This window comes from Chaetodon auriga, chromosome 21, assembly GCF_051107435.1.
Source record: "Chaetodon auriga isolate fChaAug3 chromosome 21, fChaAug3.hap1, whole genome shotgun sequence".
NCBI lineage: Eukaryota > Metazoa > Chordata > Actinopteri > Chaetodontiformes > Chaetodontidae > Chaetodon > Chaetodon auriga.
In genome coordinates this window covers 15,905,947-15,927,500 of record NC_135094.1, presented here as the reverse complement: position 1 = coordinate 15,927,500, position 21,554 = coordinate 15,905,947, and the positions used below count along the sequence as shown (strand labels likewise).

General features: G+C 41.5%; 4 protein-coding genes across 4 annotated transcripts; 1 reads left to right on the top strand and 3 right to left on the bottom strand.

Moving 5' to 3' along the window:
• Positions 1–412: 412 nt before the first annotated feature.
• garem (GRB2 associated, regulator of MAPK1) lies at positions 413–7,852 on the bottom strand. Its single transcript, XM_076721368.1, has 6 exons — positions 7,465–7,852; positions 6,011–6,151; positions 5,777–5,907; positions 4,091–5,293; positions 3,646–3,800; positions 413–3,488 (listed from the first exon to the last, which is right to left on the bottom strand). Exons 1-6 carry the CDS (start codon positions 7,583–7,585, stop codon positions 2,660–2,662), a joined length of 2,580 nt encoding a protein of 859 aa, XP_076577483.1. The 5' UTR covers positions 7,586–7,852; the 3' UTR covers positions 413–2,659.
• Positions 7,853–8,568: 716 nt separating this feature from the next.
• On the top strand, positions 8,569–13,268 carry ncf2 (neutrophil cytosolic factor 2). The gene is made up of 15 exons (XM_076721405.1): positions 8,569–8,798; positions 9,015–9,097; positions 9,283–9,391; positions 9,668–9,802; positions 10,006–10,113; positions 10,358–10,417; positions 10,799–10,842; positions 10,978–11,119; positions 11,252–11,317; positions 11,452–11,506; positions 11,690–11,730; positions 11,859–12,007; positions 12,092–12,203; positions 12,407–12,524; positions 12,628–13,268. Exons 1-15 carry the CDS (start codon positions 8,625–8,627, stop codon positions 12,717–12,719), a joined length of 1,488 nt encoding a protein of 495 aa, XP_076577520.1. The 5' UTR covers positions 8,569–8,624; the 3' UTR covers positions 12,720–13,268.
• Positions 13,038–16,608, bottom strand: dph2 (diphthamide biosynthesis 2). Its single transcript, XM_076721406.1, has 7 exons — positions 16,502–16,608; positions 15,848–16,024; positions 15,558–15,670; positions 15,040–15,260; positions 14,104–14,784; positions 13,298–13,480; positions 13,038–13,175 (listed from the first exon to the last, which is right to left on the bottom strand). The coding sequence occupies exons 2-7, from the start codon at positions 15,995–15,997 to the stop codon at positions 13,048–13,050; spliced, it is 1,476 nt and encodes a 491-aa protein (XP_076577521.1). The 5' UTR covers positions 15,998–16,024; positions 16,502–16,608; the 3' UTR covers positions 13,038–13,047.
• A 303-nt stretch (positions 16,609–16,911) lies between these two features.
• mcur1 (mitochondrial calcium uniporter regulator 1) lies at positions 16,912–20,364 on the bottom strand. The gene is made up of 9 exons (XM_076761642.1): positions 19,963–20,364; positions 19,175–19,291; positions 18,970–19,073; positions 18,553–18,654; positions 18,363–18,404; positions 18,210–18,281; positions 18,040–18,093; positions 17,631–17,745; positions 16,912–17,508 (listed from the first exon to the last, which is right to left on the bottom strand). The coding sequence occupies exons 1-9, from the start codon at positions 20,240–20,242 to the stop codon at positions 17,453–17,455; spliced, it is 942 nt and encodes a 313-aa protein (XP_076617757.1). The 5' UTR covers positions 20,243–20,364; the 3' UTR covers positions 16,912–17,452.
• Between the last annotated feature and the right edge of the window lie 1,190 nt (positions 20,365–21,554).

Below are 21,554 nucleotides of genomic sequence, written 5' to 3'. Positions count from 1 at the left end.
ATTCATGAAGTCCAGAGGTGACAGGCATGGGACTGGGTCAGTTCACAGTTTACATCTCAGAATTACTCCGGTAAAATTACTGACTTGGAAGAATTCCTTTGGCATGCATGATTTCCATTCCCCTGAAATTAACACTGAGGAAACTTCAATACATTTTGCCTTTTATTGTCACTCCAGTGCTTTAGCTGTGCCTTTCCCTGGTCTCTCTGCAGTACCATGGCTATTGCATAGGACATTAACCACCAACAGTGTCAAGGGACACACGCCATCCCCCACAAAACATGTGGATACTGTGACAAAGCTGCAAGGAAATCTGGAAAATTACCTGGACAAGTGGCTTGTTAGCATCATTTCTTGGTCACTGTCCATGTAGTGTGACTGAGGCTTGCAGGTTTTTTTTTTTTTTTTTTTTTAAACTCATGACTTAGTGTTATCTTAATGGATGGATTTATAAACCCAAGTAGTACAGAATACAAAAACAGAAGTTTGAACATAAGCTTTTTTTTTCTTTCAATAAAAATAATTTCAACATTAGTAATCACTTTCTTTAAAAAATTACATTACATTTGCACTTACATAAAAAATAAAAATATCAAGTAAAATATGTAACAGCCCTCTGCACAAAGGGGTCGGGGGGAAAAAAAAAAAAAAACAGCTGTTGGCCAACAGGTCCGACCTGGGCTGCAGAAAGGCTGTTGTTGCTGAGGCACCTTCATATATCAGCCATACGAACAGTCTACAGTTACTGTTCTGCATTATGTTAAATAGCTGCATACAGAAATCTGAATCTATATCAGGGTGGCCTGAAGTGGGTTTGACTTGGCCCACAAGAAAAAAAAAAAACATTAAAAAAAGCATAACTGCCGGGAACCTCGTACCATTTTGCATCTTAACAACACAAGGTGTGTTCTGCTTCTGGCCTGTGGCCCACCATTAAGTCTCAGTTTTGGGCCCCTAAGGGAAAAAGTTTGGGCGCCCCTGCTCATGGAGATAGAAACAAAACACACAAACCAGTAAAAAATTTTCGCCTTCATGCCTCTCAGGTTATACATATAAATACAAGATGTTAAATCATTGCCTGATGTTCGTGGACAGACTTTCACGTTCTCATGACAAGAGTCTGGCTAAATGAAAACATTAAGCCAAAATCACATCACATCTCTTAAGGACTCTTGGTTAAGGCCGTCTTTTACTTGTTTCTGGCATTTGAGTACACTTGTAACACACAAAGGGAACAAGGGGGAGTACCATTTTAGTTTGGAAAAAGCATGTAGTGCATTCACTCTCTACACAGACAGTCTGCTCTCGCAGGTTTATAATCAGTGACCTTAGCTGCAGTTAATTAGGCTGACATCTACCAAAGTGCATGATGCATAATTCGTATTTTATGTGGAACGTCATGGTCTGTTATCTCTGTTGGTTATTTCCATGTTAGTTTTCGAGGCAGGACATCATTTTGTTAGGCCGTTTTCAGTTAGAACTAACCTCAAGTTAGTGTTTAGCAGACGTGTTTTAGATTAAAGCTAGTTCTTATGTCAACTTCAGATCAAAATAGCATCAAATAGGAATAAGACCTTGCATGAGGACAGTTAACAAATACGACATCTTGCTGCACACAAGACACCGTGATAATCGTTCGATTTGGTTACTAGCATAGTTCCATAATGCAGATGTTTATTTCTGATGGCCAACAAAGCCCAGAGGTTTAACTGTAACTCCATCTTCTTAAACTAGACCATGAACCAGCACTCTTACCTGATACCAGACTGATGTACAGACAGCTGCTTCTCCATTTCCATTAAAGGATTTTATTACCTACACGTAGTCGAGCTGTAAAATCGAATCATAAGTAGTCGTCTCATTTTTCAAATTCATTTTGTGGAGCTGCACATCAGAATGATACCGACGGGGTTCACATCCCTGACTGTGAACGTTCACTGATGCAGATCAAGCTTACAGCTTAGGAGGAGCTTAAAGGGGGAGGTTTTTAACACAGGTGTATCTTAACACCTGTTAGCAGGAGGCAGGTCTCCATCACACCCATGACCTCGTGAATCTACGGGAACAAATCCCATATGAAAACCAAAAACAGGGCATGCGTCACATTTCTGCAAAACTACATAATTGACATGTAAGCTTTTTATTACTAATATTTAAGATTAAATACCATATTTTTTGGTTACCAAATCCAGCCAAATTTTGAAGTGTGTATCCCCTATACAATGAAAATGTACAGCAAGATATACTGCAGTCCAGTACAGTCTGGTTCCTGTCCTCTTTTAAAAATCCTGGAAATGCTTTGATATCCCCCTTCAGGAAAAGAATCATACAACGTCTTTCCTTTATGTTTGTTGGCCTCTTTTGGAATTGTGTGATGACACAAACACTAGTAGGCTTTGGGTCAAAAAAGTACTAAGTAGCTGATGAAAACGTCTTCATGAAAAGTGCTAAATGATTCCATTCAGTTAGTAAATAGCGGTCACGGACTTAAAAGTAGGCTGGGAAATATTACCCAGCCATCGGCCTCACAATGTAGTAACAAAGAAATGAATTCATATTATACAAAAAGAAACTCTTTGTGGCTTGGTGTGCATAGCATATATACCGAAGGCATGACTTCCTCTGCTTTACAACAGGATTTAGTGTCATATACTGTTAGTTATATCTTGGGTCTCCACCCGTTTATGAACTGCATGAGTTTCTTCACCTGCAGTTTGCTTAGCTTGAAGTCCTCCGATAAAATTTCCTCAGTGAGCTGCAGGAGTAAATTCCCATCGATCTTCTCAGACACAAACAGAGAAACAATGTCATCCGGCAGGCCGATGAACCTCAGAGATTTGGACACCTCTTCAATAGAGAGACCAGCCAGACTGGACGGGGGCTGCCACTGTGCAGTGGCAGAGATGGATGGACAGTTCGGAGTTAATGAGTTAGAGATGGAATATATCTCTTTTGTGCCCTCTGTTTCCTGCTCACTGTCACAGACTGGGCCCGTCAGTGCGTCTGTGCACGTCTTTGTGGCATTTGATTTTGGTGTTCTCGGTGGTAAGATGGGGCAAGAGAGGCTCTGCTTAGTGTTACATTCTTCTATTGGCTTGTCTCTGTACATTTCTGAATTATAACTTGAAGATTTGGTGCAAAACTGATTGAGAGAAGCTTTCTGTAGCCTGAAGTCATCACTGCAGTGTGCGTGCTCTCGGCTGTCGAAGTCGACGAGGCTGGATGAGCAGGTTTTGGGGGTGCTCGGGGATCTCTTTCTGGGGTAGCTGTAGTAGCTTCGACAGCTGGCGGGCAGAAATTCATCCATGCCGTGCGACTCTCCTCCAGTGAAGTTATTTGGCCAAGACAACCTGGACGACATCCCATCCGATGGCAGGCTACCGCTGGGCAACGTCGCGCTTGGCTCAGTGCTGTTGGATTTACCCCAGCTGCAGGGGTAGCACATGTGCTCTTGTGGGTCGGGCGCCTCCTGCTCAGATGCTCCACTACTGTTGAAAAAATGTAAGATACATTTAGATACACATGATCGTAAATTAGCCTTTACATCTAGAATTTTTGAATTGAATTGTTTGACTCTCTTTTGTCTTTTGAGTTAATTTAACGAGGTGTAAACTGATGTCACATGTTCTTCATTCCAGTTCTTACATGTTGTGGAGACCAGAAGAGTAATAGGAGAGGGTTGGACTTGGAGACCGAGTCTCTTGTTGCCGTGGCTTCGACAGGATGGGCACTGACGGCATCTGTTTCAAACTCCGTGGAGGAATTGGTGGGGCGTTCAAAAGACGGCATTCTTCCTTCACCTTCAGTGGAAATGAACGGATGTTGAAACTGACAGCAAAACCAACATGCTCACTTTTTCTGTAAAACTCAGGGTGTTAGCACTGCTTAGGTTATCGTCCTTAAGACCAGCATGAATTCACTATCGCAGTGGTGCTGTAAGCTGATGCACCAGCTGAAGAAGCTGCTCAAGAAGTGTTTGCTCTTGCATTAAACCGTGCTTCCTGTTACCACATTAACTGTGGAAGTCGCCAAATCAACCAAGACTGATACCTCATACACCACAACTGTAAGTGTGACAGATAATACTCACAGCTTCAGACTTGGGTGGGACCGGCGGTGGAGTAAGAGACACATCTGAGCTGGTTACTGCAACAAGAGGACATGCGATTGGGTACGACAGGGCTGCTGTCGTACTGCAGCCATTGTTGATGCCCCTAATCCCCTCACTTAAAGACGATTTTGGGACCTGGCCTCTCAAGTGATCCAACCACAGCTCCTCGTAGGGAAGGTCCGACTTGTTGAGGGACGGCTGTTGGCTTGTGCTGTCCAACAGCTCGGGGAAAAAGTGTTCATTTTCTCCGGAGTCTGAAGGGATGCTATCAGACGGCAAAAGAGCCCAATCTCCACACAGTGTCATACAACCCTGCAAGTTCACCTCGCTGTTACCGTGTAGGTTGCTGCCATACACACACACAGACAGCCGGTGGAAGGACTGGGTGAGTTCATCCCGGGCGTAGGTTAAAGAACTGGGAATCTGCATGTGGTTGGGACACCCGTTGGAGCTGCTGCTGCCTCCGCTGCTTCCACTGCAACTACCATTCCCGCTGCTCTTCTTAGGGCTCTTACCATCATCATTCCAGTCTGTGCGCACATCCCGGACGGCGCGTGAATAATCGTCTATGTCAAACTGCTCCTGGCAGAAGGAGAACCAGCGATGTACCATAGTGTCCAGCCACAACTCTCCTTGCAGCAGCTCTTCTGGAATAATGAATCTCGGCATGGCCATGTGAAAGGGAAAATGGACGGGGATAATTTTGTTGCTTCGCAGAATGCAGCACACGACCACTGTTTTCGTCTGAATGTTGACCAATTTGTAGCGATGGCCCTCACGGATGAGGTGAAGGTCATGCTGGTTGCGGGGTGGACTGCTGGGAACTGTGACATTGACCGGAAGACGGGTTTTCTCCACAATGTTCCTGATGGTGTGCTCGCCGTCCTGCATCTGAAGCTCCAGAGGGCTGCAGGTGCTGAACCTGCCTTTACACTGGAACGGCAGGCTGATGCTCTCGTTGGTGCGATGGTTCATGCAGATCAAGCAAGGCATCTTGCCTCGACCAATCTTACTGATGGAGTTCAGCTTCCCGATCTTCTTGAAAATGGTGTTGAATCTTGATTTTTCCTTGGAGGTTTTGGCATACAGGATCTCAGCCTGGCCCATTAATGTCAGTTCATCACCAGTGCTTAGTGTAATGTTGTAAACTTCAGTATCTTCATTACATTCCCCTGATGCCATCTGTGGAAACATAAATATATATATTTTAATGGTGCCACAACTTAATGGTCCAGTGTGTAGGATTTAGTGGCATCTTTTTAGCCCCAAAACTGGCTAAAAACATAAAAGCCCTCTCTAGAGCCTGTGTTTGGTTCTGTGGAAACCTGGCAGTGCAACATGGCAGACTCTGTGGAAGAGGACCCTCTGTAAATAGAAAAAGCTCATTCTAAGGTAACAAAAACAAGAAAGGTCTTATATTCAGGTGAATATAGATGTATGAAAAATATATTTCTGAATATTATATTCAATCAGATCCCCATAAATCCTACACACTTTGCGAAGCTGAAGTTTCTGAAAATAGACCAAATTAACTTAAAAGTGTCTGTCATTGGGAGTCTTAAGAGTCTTAACTGGAAATCTGAATTTTCTTAATACCCTCGATGAACATGGTACTGACCGTACACAAAAGATATTCATTCAATTCCTTCAACAGATTACATGTACCTTCACATTGAATGTGATTTCTTCCATGACATACACCCTTTCAGGGAACGCTTTGGCCACCTCCTCCACACTGTTGAAGTACTGCACAGGCTCCTTGACATCTCTGTCCTGCTCCAGTAGCTTAAACTGACCTAAAATAGGAAAAGACATATCAGTGCAACTGACAAGTTGTCAAGTCAAGCATGGCTGTACTTTCTGTGCAAGTAGCACAGCACCCGTGCGGATGTAGCTCACCTTCATAGTGCACTGGAATCTCAATTTTGGGCCCAATGACATAGTGTCCCTCCTCCAGACTGTGAGCAGTAATAGTTGTCCACTGACGGCAGGAATGAATCAAGAGGTAGTCATTGTCTCTGAGCCCTTCAACCAACTGGCCTGCGGGAACGAAAACAACAAGCAGAACACAGATTATGCCTCAGGAAATATTGTAATACGGTAATGTGCAATAGTCGCACACTAACTTTCGGATGAAATTCTGAGGTACTTGCTGCACCTTTTGCACAAGCAAAACCGTAACTTGCATAAAACATCGACAACTATCATGTTACACATGAAACATCATTTGACTGTTGCATCATGACATTTGCAAAAAGTAAAATTAACAGTAAGAGTTTTACACGAGTAGTGACACATTTAGTCGCTGTGTTTTTGGCATTTATTGTATTTATTGGCCTGATGTGGAGGATGGCACCAGAGAAATTAGTTCATAAGGTCCAAAGCTGAGACATATTTTAAATGATTATCCCAAACAATAAATTAAGCATCCTGAAAAATGGTATGATTTCTGTTTCCTTTTTTTTTTTGCCACTTGTGAGCATCACAGGCTGCTCCACTCAAGCCAAGGCATTGGATTACTGAGCACACTGAAGTCATTATCCTCCATGGACAATGACTAATGACTTAATCAATGCCTCTCTAAAACTCAAGCATTGCCATTTAAAAAGTACTGTGCACCACACACTTAGCAGGGTGTGACAGAAGATGCAAGATAACGAAATCAGCTTGGACTGATCTCATAATGGCTTCATCTCAAAGTGCATGCACAACATGATAAGCGTGTTTGTTAGTACACAGCTGTGAAGCAACACAGCTGATGTGGAGCTAAATCCCCTGACCCCGTAGCACAATCATGTGTGGTTTTGTACTAGGTTCATCTGCATGTAACGCTACTATATTGCTTGACCCATCCTGCTACAATTGGCACTTAGCGTAGCTCATGTAGCTCTTATTTTCTTTTTAACAATGACGTTACGCTGCACGTGTGCCCTAAAGCACACGCTTTCAACTAGTCACTGTGTTGCACAATTGACAGTCTTCTGACGCTTTTATATTTTACCCCGAACATGACATTTCATCGTGATTTCATCGTCATGTCGTGACAGTAGCTGCTCTTACTGTCTTGCTGCCTTCACTGACATGGCTGCAGAGTGACACCAGAGAGGTTACAGAGAGTAACACTGACTTAACATCGTTTCTGGTGAGATTTGCACGAGAGACGCCAGGGCTTGAAGACAAACAGGCAAATTCCATCACTAGAAAATGGCAACTATTATAAAATGTTCGACAATTTCGCTGACGATTAAGAAGACGCGCTGAAAAAAATTAACAGCAAAAACTGTCTTTCAAACGGCAGCTAAGTTAGCAACTTAGCAGCTAGCAAAAGAAAATAGCAACAGAAAGTTACAAACCGTTATCCAGCTTGACAATCTGGGGCAGCCTGTAAGCGCTGACAAATTGATCTAATGGTAAAGATGTCGTGCTCCACGTAACATCTTTTAAATTGTTGTACAACATTGTTCCAAGGTCCATTTTGCTAGCTTACATTAGCCAACTGGGGAGCTAGCAATGTGTAAACAAACACGATCCCAAACGGCTACACTAAGCTAACTAACTTAATAATGTATCAGCTCTCCATGTACAACTTTACATTTGGCACGTTTCTTATTAACTGTCGCATTTGCCTACGTATCATTAAGGTCCATAGTCTGATACTGTAGCAGAGCCATGTTTGTTTAGCTAGCGACGGCTGCATCAAGGCAACTGTTCCAGAGTTAACCAGACGAGGAACGGAAATACGTATTTGTCCTTTTAAAATAAGAGCATTGCGTGTTTCGAGGTACACAGGATAGTGAACAAGGTTGAACACAACAACACTTTTTGTGTGTGAAATCTTACAGGTGCTTTAGAATACAGAGTAAAATACTGTGTGCTAGAGAGCATGGTATTTTCCTATGGTCAATTGGCTGTTCACAAGCGACGTATTTAATTCAAAAGTTTTTAGCGGAAGTTGTAGTTTTGTACTGTATGGTGTGACGCTAATGCTGATAGCGGAAAGACAAGACGGCAGACTCAAGACGGCCTGCTCCAAAATAAAACTCCATCAGTGCTCCACATGTAAGTCATGATCAAAACAAACACTCCTCATTTCCCAGCTGGCTTGTCTCTACGTACCTCTAATGCCACTGCTTTTAACACTTCCTATATGTCAGCACTCCATCAGCCCTCTGCATCCCCCTGAAAAACAGACTCATAGAGCTGTGTCTTCATCTGGGGAGATAATTAATGTACCCCATTTATGATGTATAACCTGTTCTGTTCAAGGGCAGAACGTGATATGGGACAATATATCAAGACACACACACACACACACACACACACACACACACACACACAGAATCACATGAGGGGAAAAACAACAACCACTGGACCTTAACACCTGGTGGTGGTGCAATATAAATTTACCAACAATGACACTGTCATCATCATCACACTTCCTGATCTCCCTGGTACAAATAAGAAGAGCTTCCTGAATCTGGCCTGTACCTCAGTGTACTCCTGTCCCGCGACAATGTCTTTCCTGAACACCCTGCGGCAGTGGGATGAGGCTGTAACTTGTGTTGACAGAGAGGATTTGTCAGAAGCACTCAGGATTTTCCTGTCTATCGACGAACCAAACTCTAAAATTTCTTTTGACATTGGCTGTCTCCATCTTCTTAACCGAGACCTGGATGCTGCTGAAAAGGTATGGCTGACTCTCTGTAGGCACAATACAAACTACAACATTACACAGAAATATTTCATAATATCGCTCATCAAAAACTCAAATCTTTAGATGTACTCGATAAAATGCGGCGATATGTTGCAGTGTGAAAGTGCAAGTCACTGAGAAAGAAGAAGTAGAGTCTACTGTTTCTCTTTTCTTCTAGAGGAAGTTACTCTGTTTTCTAATGTTTCTCAGGCCTTTGATTGCAGCATACGCAAGGATGAGCATTTGGCTGTTGCCTTCTTTCAAAGAGGAATCACATTTTACAAAAGGGAGAGGCAAGACACACCGATCATCTCAATAAGACGGCCACATTCATTTTTCATGTTTAACACTGTGATTAAAAAACATGACTACACACTCTGTGTGTCACGAAACATGATTCCAGTCACTGCTCTTATTTTTACAATCTGTGTGGTTTATTACATGCAAAAGTAACTAACTTTATTATTTCTATTCAAAGGTATGAGGAGAGTTTATCTGATTTCCAGCATGCCTTCAGAACACTAAGAGGCAACCAGCTGATAGATTACAAAGCTCTTGGCCTCAGATACAAATTATATGCATGTGAAGTAAGTATTTAAGTATTTATTTATGTCATTTACAAATTATTAGACTACTTACAAGCTCTATACATATGCCCTAGTGACTAATTTGATGTTAAAAAACAGTGGTTTGTTTTCATTTGGCGCTGTTGATGTCAGCCATTCTCCCCAAGTACAATTAGCACATGTTCACTCCTTTATAATGCTAAAAAAAAATAACAGAGGCTCAGGTATTATTCTCAATTCTCTGGTGTGCATGAAGGATTAACATAGTGACAAGCTCCTAAATGCTTCCTGACACAGGTTCTCCACAATATGGCCCTGGCTGAGGCTCAGCTGGGTAACTGGGAAAAAGCCCAGGAAAACCTCGTGAAGGCTCTCGACTACAAAACGGAGGCTAAGCTCAATATCATCGACAGAGCGCTGCAATCCACCCTGGTCAGTTAACACGCAGTCAGCACAGTCATGACAAAAACTTTTTATTTACCTACATTTACCTACAAGTAACATATCTTGTTCAGTTATTAGATACCTTTAAATGTGATCATATTCATGATAAAGAATAAGAACACAGCTTTTTGTCAGAATGGCAGAAAGAAATGCTTGATGAATATTATCCCCTGATTCAATTTCACCAACAGAAGCAGAAACTTTTCAAACCAGTTGAGTTCCCGTCAAAAATGCTATTTAAACCAAATAAGCACTATGTGGCTGAGCTGGAGAAGAAGGACTACCTGGGCAAAGCCAAGGTAATCATTTCAAGATGACAGACCTTTGCATTAGTCACAGCTGGTACTCATTATTCATGACTGTGATATGTATTCAGTAAAATGTCAGTCAGTCACTTAATCAGTGATTTTATCCTCATACACTACTTGCTTTTTCAGAGGATGAATAAATGTAAGATCACGTTGCAGAAAAGACTCATTATATAATAACATGATTATTCTAATACTAATTATTTGGCTGACATTTGTTCTTTGTTGTCTCCAGGTTGTTGCCTCTGTTGTTCCTCAGGACCAGTTCTCTGGATTTGCCCCATTACAGCCACAGGTGACATATGGGCTTTTCTTTGGCAAGAAAGGAAACACCAAAACAATCTGATGACAAAGAAATCGGTGTGCTATTATGTTCGTGTCTGGTGCATCCAAAATATCGTTTATATCCAAGATTTCAAAACCTTAAGAGGCTCTAAATTATCCATGGTCAGCTTTGTCTTGTGACATTGATGCAAGGCAACATTGATGTATCACATGCTGCGTTATATTTAGACACTCACAACATTTTTTGCCCTATCTTACCATCAAGAGCTCTCAGTGTAACACCAAGTGATGCATGTGATGCTGAGCAGCACCAAGTCAATGACAACTACATCTGAAAGCATGTTCAGCGCCACTGATTGGATGCTCTGTGTTTTTTGTTCACATCTGGCAGGTCAAAGACGGTCCAACTCGCCCAAAAGAACCTGAGGTTCTAAGGTAGAACACTCACTGTGAAGTTGTGCAAATGTGATGCTGTCTAAGCGGGGAAAGCATAAAACAAAAATGGCTGTGTTAAAGACTAGTGTTCCAGCAGGTCTCTTGATGCCGTGTGGGTGTCTCCTGTCTTCACAGAGCTTTAGAAGGAGAACCACACACTGTCCTATTTGAGTTTGTCCCTGAGACCAGTGATGAGTTGGCTGTAGTGCCGGGCAACATTGTGTTTGTACTGCAGAAGGGTGACGACAACTGGGCGTCTGTGGTCTTCAATGAAAGAGTGGGTAGACTGTGCATCTGTGTTTTCCCTTTGAGGAAACATGCATCCATTCTGTTATTCATGCCATATTAAGAGGATTGATTTCATGTTGCTGTCAGTTGAGAGTATTGATCATTGCCATGTAAATTACAGAGGGGACTTGTTCCATATAATTATCTGGAGCGTTTGGAGATCTCCTTGGCTTCTAAACAGAACGGGGTAAGGAACAGACTTTATTATTTTTCTACGAAATGTGTTTTTCTTTTCTCGTTAAAGTCTTGTAGTGTGCTGCAATTACATCTTTATTTTTGTACTCTGAATGTTGTTATTATCATTGTATTAACCATGGACAGGGAATACCTAAGTCTCCAACTCGAGAACCACCAGCCAGACCTGAAAGGAAACAAGGTAGACTTATCTGATGCACAGTTTAAGCAAACTAAAATAACACCTTCTCCAACTGGTGCTAAATACAATCCAATTTGACCAACTCTGTCTATCTGTTATCAGAAATACTGCAACAAAAAAAGAAAGCATTTGAAAATACAATTTGAGCCATATAACAGTACTTTTTTTCAATATGAATTTCAGGTGTTGCTCGTGGTAACAGCAGTGGAGACACACAACTTCAGGTAAGTCGAGTCCTTGCTCATGACTATGATGCACCTTTAAACCACAAACATGCAAAGTGTTTTAGGTTGGATCTGCTTTTGTTTTCTCACCACCTAATTCCACCAATGTGTCCTTTCATTAATACCAGGATGCACAGTCTACTGACAATTCATGTATCATCAAAGTCCGATTCACATTCAACTTTGCTGTGTCAGTGCCATCTGGGTCTCCCTATGCCATGCTGATTGAGAAAATCAGTAAGAAACTGAACCTACCTTCAACTGCAATCACCTTGAGGTATGATGCACATTTAAGGAAAAAATACAGTTTCATATTTTTTTGTGTTACTGACAGAGAACAAAATTCAATCCTTCTGTTTAGTGTGACCTCCGAGACAACTGCACAGAGTGTAATCAATGCCAACACAGAAATGGAAAGTGTGTGGAGTTGTGCCAGCGGCAGGCGCATCACCCTGTGGTGTCACACCAAAGAGGTAAGTACGTGATGACCTGCTGCCTGACTAAAGTTATTCTGCTCAAACTAAGATTTGGACACCACTGTGTCTTCATCAGTCATACTGATGTGTTTCATCCTCAATCATGGCGGTTCAGTCGAGTACACCTGTAGCACACCAGTGCGAGACAGACACGATTTCAAGGACAGAGAATGATATCCATGTGCCTTCTGTGTTTTTAGCAAACTGATGGAAAGCCACAGACTGAGATTCATTTGGTGGCTCTTCATTCCTATGAGTCGTCAAATCCAGAGGATCTCAATTTTCATCAAGGCGATACCATCACATTCCTCTCTAGAGGTGAGACTCCGTCCTTTCGTCCATATATATCTCAAATATTTAAAATAGTATGATTTGTCCAGGAAATATGATTCTAATTCGTAATTTTTTTCTTTTTCTTTAGTTAACCAGGATTGGTGGGAGGGGCACTGTAATGGGAATACTGGTATATTTCCTGCATCCTTTGTGGAAGAAGTTCCTGTCAATGACCAGTAGATTACATTCATAAATGGAAGACAGAAAAGATACTAAAGCCAGTAATACAATGAAGAGGCCAAAGCAGCAAGTCATCCGTTTATAATCAATTAAATCTGATGAATCAGGGTCTACATATTCTTTATTAAGAGTACTCTTTAACATATATTCTTTAAAATAGTCCTCTTCTTCATGTGACAAGTGTGACAAGCTGTGATGTTTGGACAAAATCACAGGTTACATTCTGTGATTCAGTGAAGTAATGCACAAAACCAGTGATGCCTATTATTACAGTTTCCAACAATGACGAGCAATATGCTGTTCATACCATGATAAAATACTGGATATATCATGAAGGTGTTCCTTCCTCTTCATAGGCGATAGCTATGCCTTTCCTGCCCTTTCCTGCCTTCACCACTGGTGTCTCTCCCAACTTCTGCTCTAAGCCACGCCAGCTTCGTTCTGCCAGGAAAGATGCTGAAAAGACAAAGCATACATGTGTGGTGTAGTCAGTTAGAAGTGTGTATGAGTGTGAAATTCGACAATAAAGTCATGGATGTATGGAAATTGAAGGAAATGCTGTCGTATATGCAACACACCAGCTGAGTTGGTGTTAGCTACAGTCAGTGTCTGGTTCCTGAGGACCACTGAAGAGCCACACGAGGACTCTGCAGGCTCACTGAGCAGCAGATTGTGGCTTCGCAGAGCTCCTGTGATTAAAGACATGTCGGTCTCCTCGTCCTCCTCCTGCGGATCAGCCAAAGGCACATGACTCTGTCCACCTGGTGCGAGTTTGAGATGGAAAGAAAAAATTAGACATAGCAAAAGTCTTCAACAGCCTTCATTAGTGTACTGGTGATAATAAAAGTGGAACAGGCTCAATGTGTTTGGCTATTTGAGATAGTGTCATCTACTTTCAAACATATACTAATGGAGTCATGATTTTCACTGTAGCCTCCCATGGACATATTAGAAGGGGAAGAGAAACATCCAAGTCTATGGCAATGTCTCTATTTTTAAATAAAGCCTACATAATAGGCTGAAGTTGAATTATAAGCAAACTTTACATGACACATTTGGTAAGTACATCAGATCCGCTTGTATTGATGTTTTTAAAACTGATATACTGGTCCTATTAGCTCTTTGAGTGTGATGGAAAGAAAAAAGCCCTGAAACAGAGACAGTTATTGTCCTCTCCATATGGCAGCTTTATGAAGCACTGGTCCGCACTAAAGCCATCGTTTTTATTAATCCCATGAGAGAAGACGTAAAAATAAATTTGTGGTGAGAAAAAAAGAGTCTCAGCCCTCTACAAAACATTTCCCACTTTTGGCCCAGCTTATTATTTTCTTATAGTCCCTAAACATAAAAAAGTTAAGAAAAGTTGAATCAATCCCAGCCTAACCTGGCAGCAGGTGTCGAAAGTCTGTGACATACTCCTCTGACCACTCCCTCTTCTTGTTGCAGGCCACCTCCATCTCGAACGGTGTTACTACAGGTTTATAAAACTCACTTGAGTCCAGCAGTGAGTTCTCAGGACACGCGATTAGCACAAAAATGTCAATTTCCAGAAAGTTTGCTAGTTTGGGCACGTTCAGTTTCCCCATGGCAAACATGTAGCTCTTCTTGCCAGCTCTGTGGATGGTCTCCTTCAACTGCTGGATGATGGCGAGGTAGTCGGCTACTCCGAGCGTGCCAACCAGGATGCCAACCACATTGGCATCTTTGGCTCTTTCTATGGCGTAATACCGCTTCATCAGTGTACGGTTGATACTGACTGACTCAGTCCTCCCCGTCATTGTTTTGGGGTCAAAAGAACAGAACGAGCAGCGATTCCAGGTCATCATGAAGTTCCTCAAGGTTGCTCCCTCTTGGCCTACATAGAACATGCCGTAATCCGTAATGCTTGAACCACTCTTCAAGGAGAACTGTCTTCCAAACTGACAGATAAGCTCTCGCTCTGACACACAAGTGTCATTATGGCGTCTTTTAATCCAGCCCTGACTGTAGCACTGCTCCCCTTCAACAACAAGTTCTGAGGTGACAAGGTTTGGATACTCTGGAGAAAGTAGTGTGTGAAGATCATCTGGAAAAAATAAAACGTGTTGTGTTTAGTGACAGGAAATCCTTAACAAACCTTTACTGAGCCAAGATGTGAATAAGTAAGACTTCAGTTCTTTCTCCCTTAACTGAGGATGTGCTGAATTAATTTGTTCTATTCATCTTCAACTTAAATTCATTCATTTTCATGCAGAATTACACACAGTGATCTGAATGATGATCATTTAAATAAACATGGATATCAGATAAAGGAGAGCTGAGGCTTTGTAGACTATCTTACTTATGGCATGAACATAGTTGACATCATAGAGGAGGATGATGTGACTCTGTGTGTCCGGGTAGAGTTCTCTGAAGGAAGAAGCGCACTTCTCAAGGTCCACCGGTCTCCTCTCAAAGACGTACATCAAGGGCAGCCTCTTGGACGGGCTGAGGCAAGCGCTGCCATAGTGCACGATGCAGTCGGCTCCGACATGCTCTGCTGCGACCTCGTCCACGCAACAGCTGCTCAGGAAATGACAATACCTTTGTTTAACAAGTGGTCAACTAAATCACATAAAGCTTTTAACTTAGTCACAGCCTAAAATAAATAAAAATGAATTAAACATAAAATAAAACTCACAGTGGCAAAAGCTTGTATTTGTCAAGTTCAATGAGCCACTGATGACACCTGCTAATAAGTATATAATCAACTTAATATCCTTATTAATCTATTCAAAATTCAAGTATCATGTGTCTGCACTGGATTGTGTGCCTTATTAAACCATGTAAGACTTTTCTCAGGTGAACTCAGTGTGTTACCTGCCATAGGATGTATCTCCCAAAATAAACGGTTTGGCATTGCTGTGTCTCTCAATCTCCACTGCTACTGCCACTGAATCCACCAGAAGCTCATCCGGAAACTGCAGAGCAACCTGTGAACATTAAGCCCTTTAGACAAACAACTTTCCAACTGATCTAACAACATCTGCTCAACTGAACAGCCAATCAAAGAACTTTTTAACAGGAAATGTGCTGTTCTTTCATGCTTTCGTACTGTATACCAACTGGACTGAAATGTTTACATGACTAAAAGTAAAAATCATGCTCACCTTCTCAAACTGACGCTCACTGATGAAGTCGCAAGTCTTCTTTATCTGATACAACTCGTCAAGTTTTTCCAGAGGAGTGTTTGTCTTCACAGTTACGTCCACAAGGCGCTGTATTACCGTTTCCGAGCTGCTGCTGAACGCATCAGCCATTATTGCGAAGGAAACACTCAACAGTGCCTGCAGAAATACAATACACTACATTTCAGGATATCAGCTGGAGACAAAGCAACCTAATGGAAATATAAGTAACATTTCTGTAATCCTGAATCGCTTATTCGGTGGCGAAAAATGCGTCTGACTGAACTAAAGTGAGGTATATTTACTCATCCAACTCAAACCTACCGGCAGTATTAACACATTCAGGAATTACTTTATTCATTAATTTTAACGACATAGCCAACCACTTGACTACATTGCCAAGCGGAAGCTATGGTATTTTCATCTTACACATATCATGTCACTTATAGTTTACCTTCGCGTTTAAATTAGCGTTACACAACTTACATTACCATACCGTTAATGTTACCTCATCGAAATTAGCTTAGCCGCTAGCTTCTTTTCTCCATAGGTCTGTTTAAAACGTGACTCAGCACAAACTATCATTTACAGTTTCTGGCGTTTTGTACTTGCATTACCACATACATGTAAACTTACAATTCAATGTCATGGGAGTAATTGTTGACGAATAAACGCTTCTTTGACAGCTACACACGTGTGCACAACACTGCGTACATCACTACAGTCGCACAAGGACAAACACTTCCGGCTCAAATGTTTTTCAAAGTAAAAGTCTGGGTTACCCGCCTGAACTGCATGCCTCATTAGCTGTTTCGTTTCCTGGCGTTATTTACCTCAAGTCAAAAAACTAAAATTCAAGTCACGACGAAAATTTACTCAATCCTCCAAATCACTGACTTGTGAGAAACGCTTATGGATTATGAATATATTTTGCAACCCAGAGGAGATACAGCAAATCAGCATGTGCTTAAATAAGACCGGAGCATATTGACATGACCAGTACCATCAAATGTATCCCTACACAAAATCACATCGGCACAAAGTTTACATTTGTTTACAATCAATTTTATTTAAATAACATCAATAAATCAATGGTGTTAAAACGTTTCTGAAACCACAAGGCAGAAAGATAGATACAAGTTAAACATCTGTGATAATATGGAGTGGTCAAGCATCACTCTGACCCCTCCAAAATCTACAGCTTGATATACACATATACAAAATAAATACATAACATAAAGTTTCAAACAGCATTATCTGAATAAGGGGTCAGTATTTAATTGTCTGCACATTTTTTTTTAAATTGGGGAGACAGTAAAGTCCTATCAGAATAAAATTGGTCCAACCAAATGTATTAAATAATAAGTACATAACAATAACAATGGGTAGCTGAAAATGACTGGCCTCAGCTCTGAGGATTTATGTGATTTAAGAGTCAAAATCTCATTATTTAAAAAACTAACCTGCTACTTCTGAGTTAAGAACAAGATCGCACCAGTAAATGCCAACTTTCCAATATGAGAGAGAAGATATATTGAAAGTTCAAGTGTTGCCAGGGTTAAATGAAAATCATAATCATAGTCCTGTTTACATCCAAATACGATAGAAACCCAAGACCACAGTGAGACAGGTGAACACTGAACCTGAAAGAGGAAAAAAACATGGATCAGTCATTAGTCTACAGAGCTTACAGGTCCCTGCAGCCGTAATTGTTTGAGCTGTCAAGGCTGTGAATGCTGATTCCGCTTGGGTGGCGTGTCCTTACCTGCAAGGTATTTTATAGTATCCAGCTTATGAGACTCTAACATGGTTTTCAAACCAGCCACTTCAGTGTCTATCTTCATGTTGGTTTGAGTTAAATGGCGATCTTGCTCTGCAGTCTGTAAAAGAGGCAGTGAGACACAGGTATTAAAGGTAAACCCCAGCAAAGACCCACCAGATATTTAGAACAGACGGCGCAAAAGCTTTGATGGACTGAGAAGAGGCCAAACTGCGTCTGAGTTAAAGCAATCAGAGACAGACATTATTGTCTTATTATTATTTGTACATTAATAAAGCATTAATGAATGTAGGGAACAGGTCGTCTGACACGATCGACTGTATCACAGTGAACTGAAAATGAGATGTGATGGCACAGGGAACGTGGACTGCAGGTAAACTGCACATATACAAACCATTTCCATAATTTCAGTTCGCGTTTCTAGCAGCTTCTTCTCGTGCTCTGCTTTCTGAAAAAAGATAAACGTCTGATTCAGAAAAGGCATCTTAAAACATCACGTCTCGATCATGAAGTCATCTGTGATTTCACAATGAAAAAAGAGCCGCCGACAGAAACACCACTCACCAATTCTTTTACACGGCTTTTCTCCAAATTCATATCCAAAATAGTGTCTGAGCGAACTTTATTCATGACATCCTGCAATGTGGCAAAGGAGAGTCACGACAACACTGCTGGTTGCTAAAAACATCCTATGAGCAGATCAGAATGATCACTTACAGCCAGCTGGACCTTGAGCTGCAACAACTGGATCTTGAGTTTCTGGGAGAAATGTTAAAACATGGAAAGTCATATGAATCAAAAACAGAACATCGATATGAATTTGGGAGGACGGGGGTCACCAGATCTCCAGCACAGATACAATGCAACAGCTCCTTTTGGAAAGCAGCCTGCTGATGAACACACTGACCTCGTTCTCTGCCAGTAAAGTAGAGAACTCGCTCTTCTCAAGGATTATCATGTCCTTCTTTACGGCTGCTATCTGAGACATCACACGCTGCAGCATGATCTCCTGCCAAAATCACACAACCAGTACAAACTTTAAAGAGCAGCAACACTAAAGAGGACACTATAATTGTTCTCCAGATTCCTCAAATTGCTCTTCTTCACATTCAAATATATGATGGTCTTAATGTTTATCATGTTAACGTGCTGCTGCTGCTGCTGCTGACCTGCTTTGACATGTTTCATAAATGTGCTGTGGAGGTTAAACAGTGATCTTGGCTCAGTGACCTTCACAGGACTCGAGGCACAGATGAAGAAACACACAGGTGTGCTGACATCGTGCTTACAGTAAATGTACAATGTAACTCCTGTACAGGCTCACCTGCTGCACTTTGGTCACCATGTCATTATAGATGACGTCCATGTTCGAGTTTGTCATCCTCACCAGTATTTTAACCAACACCTCAGCCTGCTGAGTCGTGAAGCCTGTTCATGGAAAATGTTCATTGATGAGGAAAATCAACAGCTTGCAATGAACAAAGCATTAATACTGTGACATTTGTCTGAAGCAAGAAAAGAAGCCAAACCATTTTCCTCAAAGAGTCGTACCACGGCGTGAGTATCAAATAAAAGCCTCCCGCTCTCAGACTTGGGTTCACCTGGTCTCAAGTCGTACTGGAAGACTCTGATGGAGGTGCTGAGCACTGAAATCAACCATAAGGATATATCTGTTAATAAGGTTTCTAACTGTAAACAAACATTTCTGCATGAACCAAAGTCAGAAACACCAACCAGATAGTTAACTTTACAAAACATTCATATTCAAAAACACAACAATGACACTCTGTGATGGTGACACAGCTGGAAGAACGGGAGGCCATTGTGGTGTATTATGTGAACACAGCGTGGGATGTGGGCAAAGGTTTCTACAGCAAACATTTAGCATCAGGGTCTGCCTTTAGAGATATCTAACAGTGAGCTGAGGGAACTGCAGAAGTTAGTGATTGGTGGGAAACAACAACCTCTGCATTCAACAGCTGCAACTGATGCGTCAACGTCGTTCAGATGCCGTGAGGAGGACTTTTATTTTGAAATTCAGAAAAAAAGAGGCATATGAAGGGACGCCATGCAGACTGTTACTACTGTGTGTATGACAGGTGTTACAGTCTGTGTGTGGTCTTCTAAGTACAGATTAAAAGTAAAAGATGTGAAGGGCACGTAGCTGTCCATTCAAGAAAAACGTACCTTTAACTTGCACCACCTGTGTTACGTCCCTGCTTTCAAGCACAAACTGAATCTTGAAGTTTTTAAATATCTTTTAGACGTTTGTCCCGCAGCTGCCATATTTGCCCTGATAGTACAGAGAGCTCGTTACCTCTTGCGGACATCTGTGTCACTGCAGACAGACGCTTAATCTTGAGTCCAAGAGCTCGTCTCCTTCTCCATAGCGGCTTCTCCGGGTTGCTGAAAGGCGCAGTGATGACACAGCGGACACACGGCGGTGTGTAGACTGCCGCCACTCCCGACGAGGTCGAACTGTGAATAACTGGCACAAGACTGCTTATTCTGCTTTGACTAAAACAAAGGTCATGCCACTTTTCTGGGAAGTTGACTCCAAAAACTTTGGATCGTGAGTGACACTGTTTAAGCACCATTGTTGACGCTGATGTCCCACCGACAGCGGCACTTCCGTCTGGGAACGTCTCGAGACTCGTCCCCTCTACTGCGGCTGCATCGTAACTTTTTCACCTCGTCTTTGCCGCCCTGTCGTCAAGGTAGAAACAACGGGAGGCAGAGATTGGAAGTTCCAACTTCCGCTCATACCCTTCAAAATAAAGCATCAACGCTTTTTGCGCCGTTGTGTTGGTGAGGCAACATATGTCACCTCTAGCTAAATAAAACAAATTGAACGTGAACGATCTCATTCACCACACAACACAGGGTAGGCCCACCATTCATTTATTTTAACGCACAAAAAAAAAAAAAAAAAAAAAAAAAAAAAAAAAAAATTGAATTCACTTTTTTTTGCACATCAGTGTGTTTGTGAATATTATAATACAGAGGTGCAACAATTTTGTAATTTGTCACTAAAAGTTTGATGAGCAGTTAACGCCTGTTACAATATAAATTGCATTGGTATATAATATCAAAATATTGCATAATTGTAATAAGATAAAATAAAGTTCAGCAAACAATGCTGTTAAACAAGACTCTCATGCTACATACACGTTTTGCACCAAAGGAGTTACACAGAAATGAAGGACACCTGGTTTACAGGACCACTCTAAATCACAAAATACAGTAGATTTTAGGTTGGACAACCATTTAAGCACCTCTTGGTGTTCTACAATGAATCTCTTAAACTTTCAAGCTTTTTAACTGTGGTGATTTAACTCTAACTCAGGCGTACATTGTATACAATTTGCATAATATAATCGTAACTTGGGTCTTCAGTGATATTTTTTGTCTTTGTTAGTTCAGATTCGGACTGGATTTCCTCAACATCACAATCATAATAACAATAATAATAAGTTGTGTCTGTTCATGATCAGTGGTCATTACACTCTGTTACCATGTTTGTTTATCCTGTTTTCTGATCATCATGATACAAAGTAGTTATTTTTGAGATATTAAATAAAAAAAGGGAGGTTTTCTCAAGATCATGAAAGATTGTATTTTCCCTGTGATCATCAGAAAATGAAATAAGCATTAATATCCTCTGCAGTCTCCCATAAGAAAGCATTCTGCATTGCTCATATTGTAGTTGCTCATAAGGGTTTGCTTTTACTTACACAATGCCCAGGTTTGTCTGTTTGGGAAGCTTGATACAAACCTTTAAATGATCTCACCTTGTATGGGTGTGTAAGGTTAGAGTGTGTGTCCTCTCTGTCAGCCTGTAGACGGACCCTGTGCTGTGCTTTGTACATTGTTGAGTTGGGGAGGAAGGGGGCAACTTTGAAAGTTGTA

What these genes read in the sequence shown, in the direction of transcription:
- garem (XM_076721368.1), bottom strand. Translation starts at nt 7,585, where the DNA reads ATGGACCTTGGAACAATGTTGTACAACAATTTAAAAGATGTTACGTGG. An exon ending in GATTCCAGTGCACTATGAAG is followed by an intron (nt 5,908 to 6,010) that starts GTGAGCTACATC and finishes TTCCTATTTTAG; the next exon opens with GTCAGTTTAAGCTACTGGAG. An exon ending in AAATCACATTCAATGTGAAG is followed by an intron (nt 5,294 to 5,776) that starts GTACATGTAATC and finishes ATGTTTCCACAG; the next exon opens with ATGGCATCAGGGGAATGTAA.
- ncf2 (XM_076721405.1), top strand. Translation starts at nt 8,625, where the DNA reads ATGTCTTTCCTGAACACCCTGCGGCAGTGGGATGAGGCTGTAACTTGT. An exon ending in TGGCTTCTAAACAGAACGGG is followed by an intron (nt 11,318 to 11,451) that starts GTAAGGAACAGA and finishes AACCATGGACAG; the next exon opens with GGAATACCTAAGTCTCCAAC. An exon ending in TCAACTGCAATCACCTTGAG is followed by an intron (nt 12,008 to 12,091) that starts GTATGATGCACA and finishes CCTTCTGTTTAG; the next exon opens with TGTGACCTCCGAGACAACTG.
- dph2 (XM_076721406.1), bottom strand. Translation starts at nt 15,997, where the DNA reads ATGGCTGATGCGTTCAGCAGCAGCTCGGAAACGGTAATACAGCGCCTT. An exon ending in GGAGATACATCCTATGGCAG is followed by an intron (nt 15,261 to 15,557) that starts GTAACACACTGA and finishes TTTCCTGAGCAG; the next exon opens with CTGTTGCGTGGACGAGGTCG. An exon ending in AGCTAACACCAACTCAGCTG is followed by an intron (nt 13,176 to 13,297) that starts GTGTGTTGCATA and finishes TTGTCTTTTCAG; the next exon opens with CATCTTTCCTGGCAGAACGA.
- mcur1 (XM_076761642.1), bottom strand. Translation starts at nt 20,242, where the DNA reads ATGGTGCTTAAACAGTGTCACTCACGATCCAAAGTTTTTGGAGTCAAC. An exon ending in ACGACTCTTTGAGGAAAATG is followed by an intron (nt 19,074 to 19,174) that starts GTTTGGCTTCTT and finishes TTCCATGAACAG; the next exon opens with GCTTCACGACTCAGCAGGCT. An exon ending in TGGTGACCAAAGTGCAGCAG is followed by an intron (nt 18,655 to 18,969) that starts GTGAGCCTGTAC and finishes TGATTTTGGCAG; the next exon opens with GAGATCATGCTGCAGCGTGT.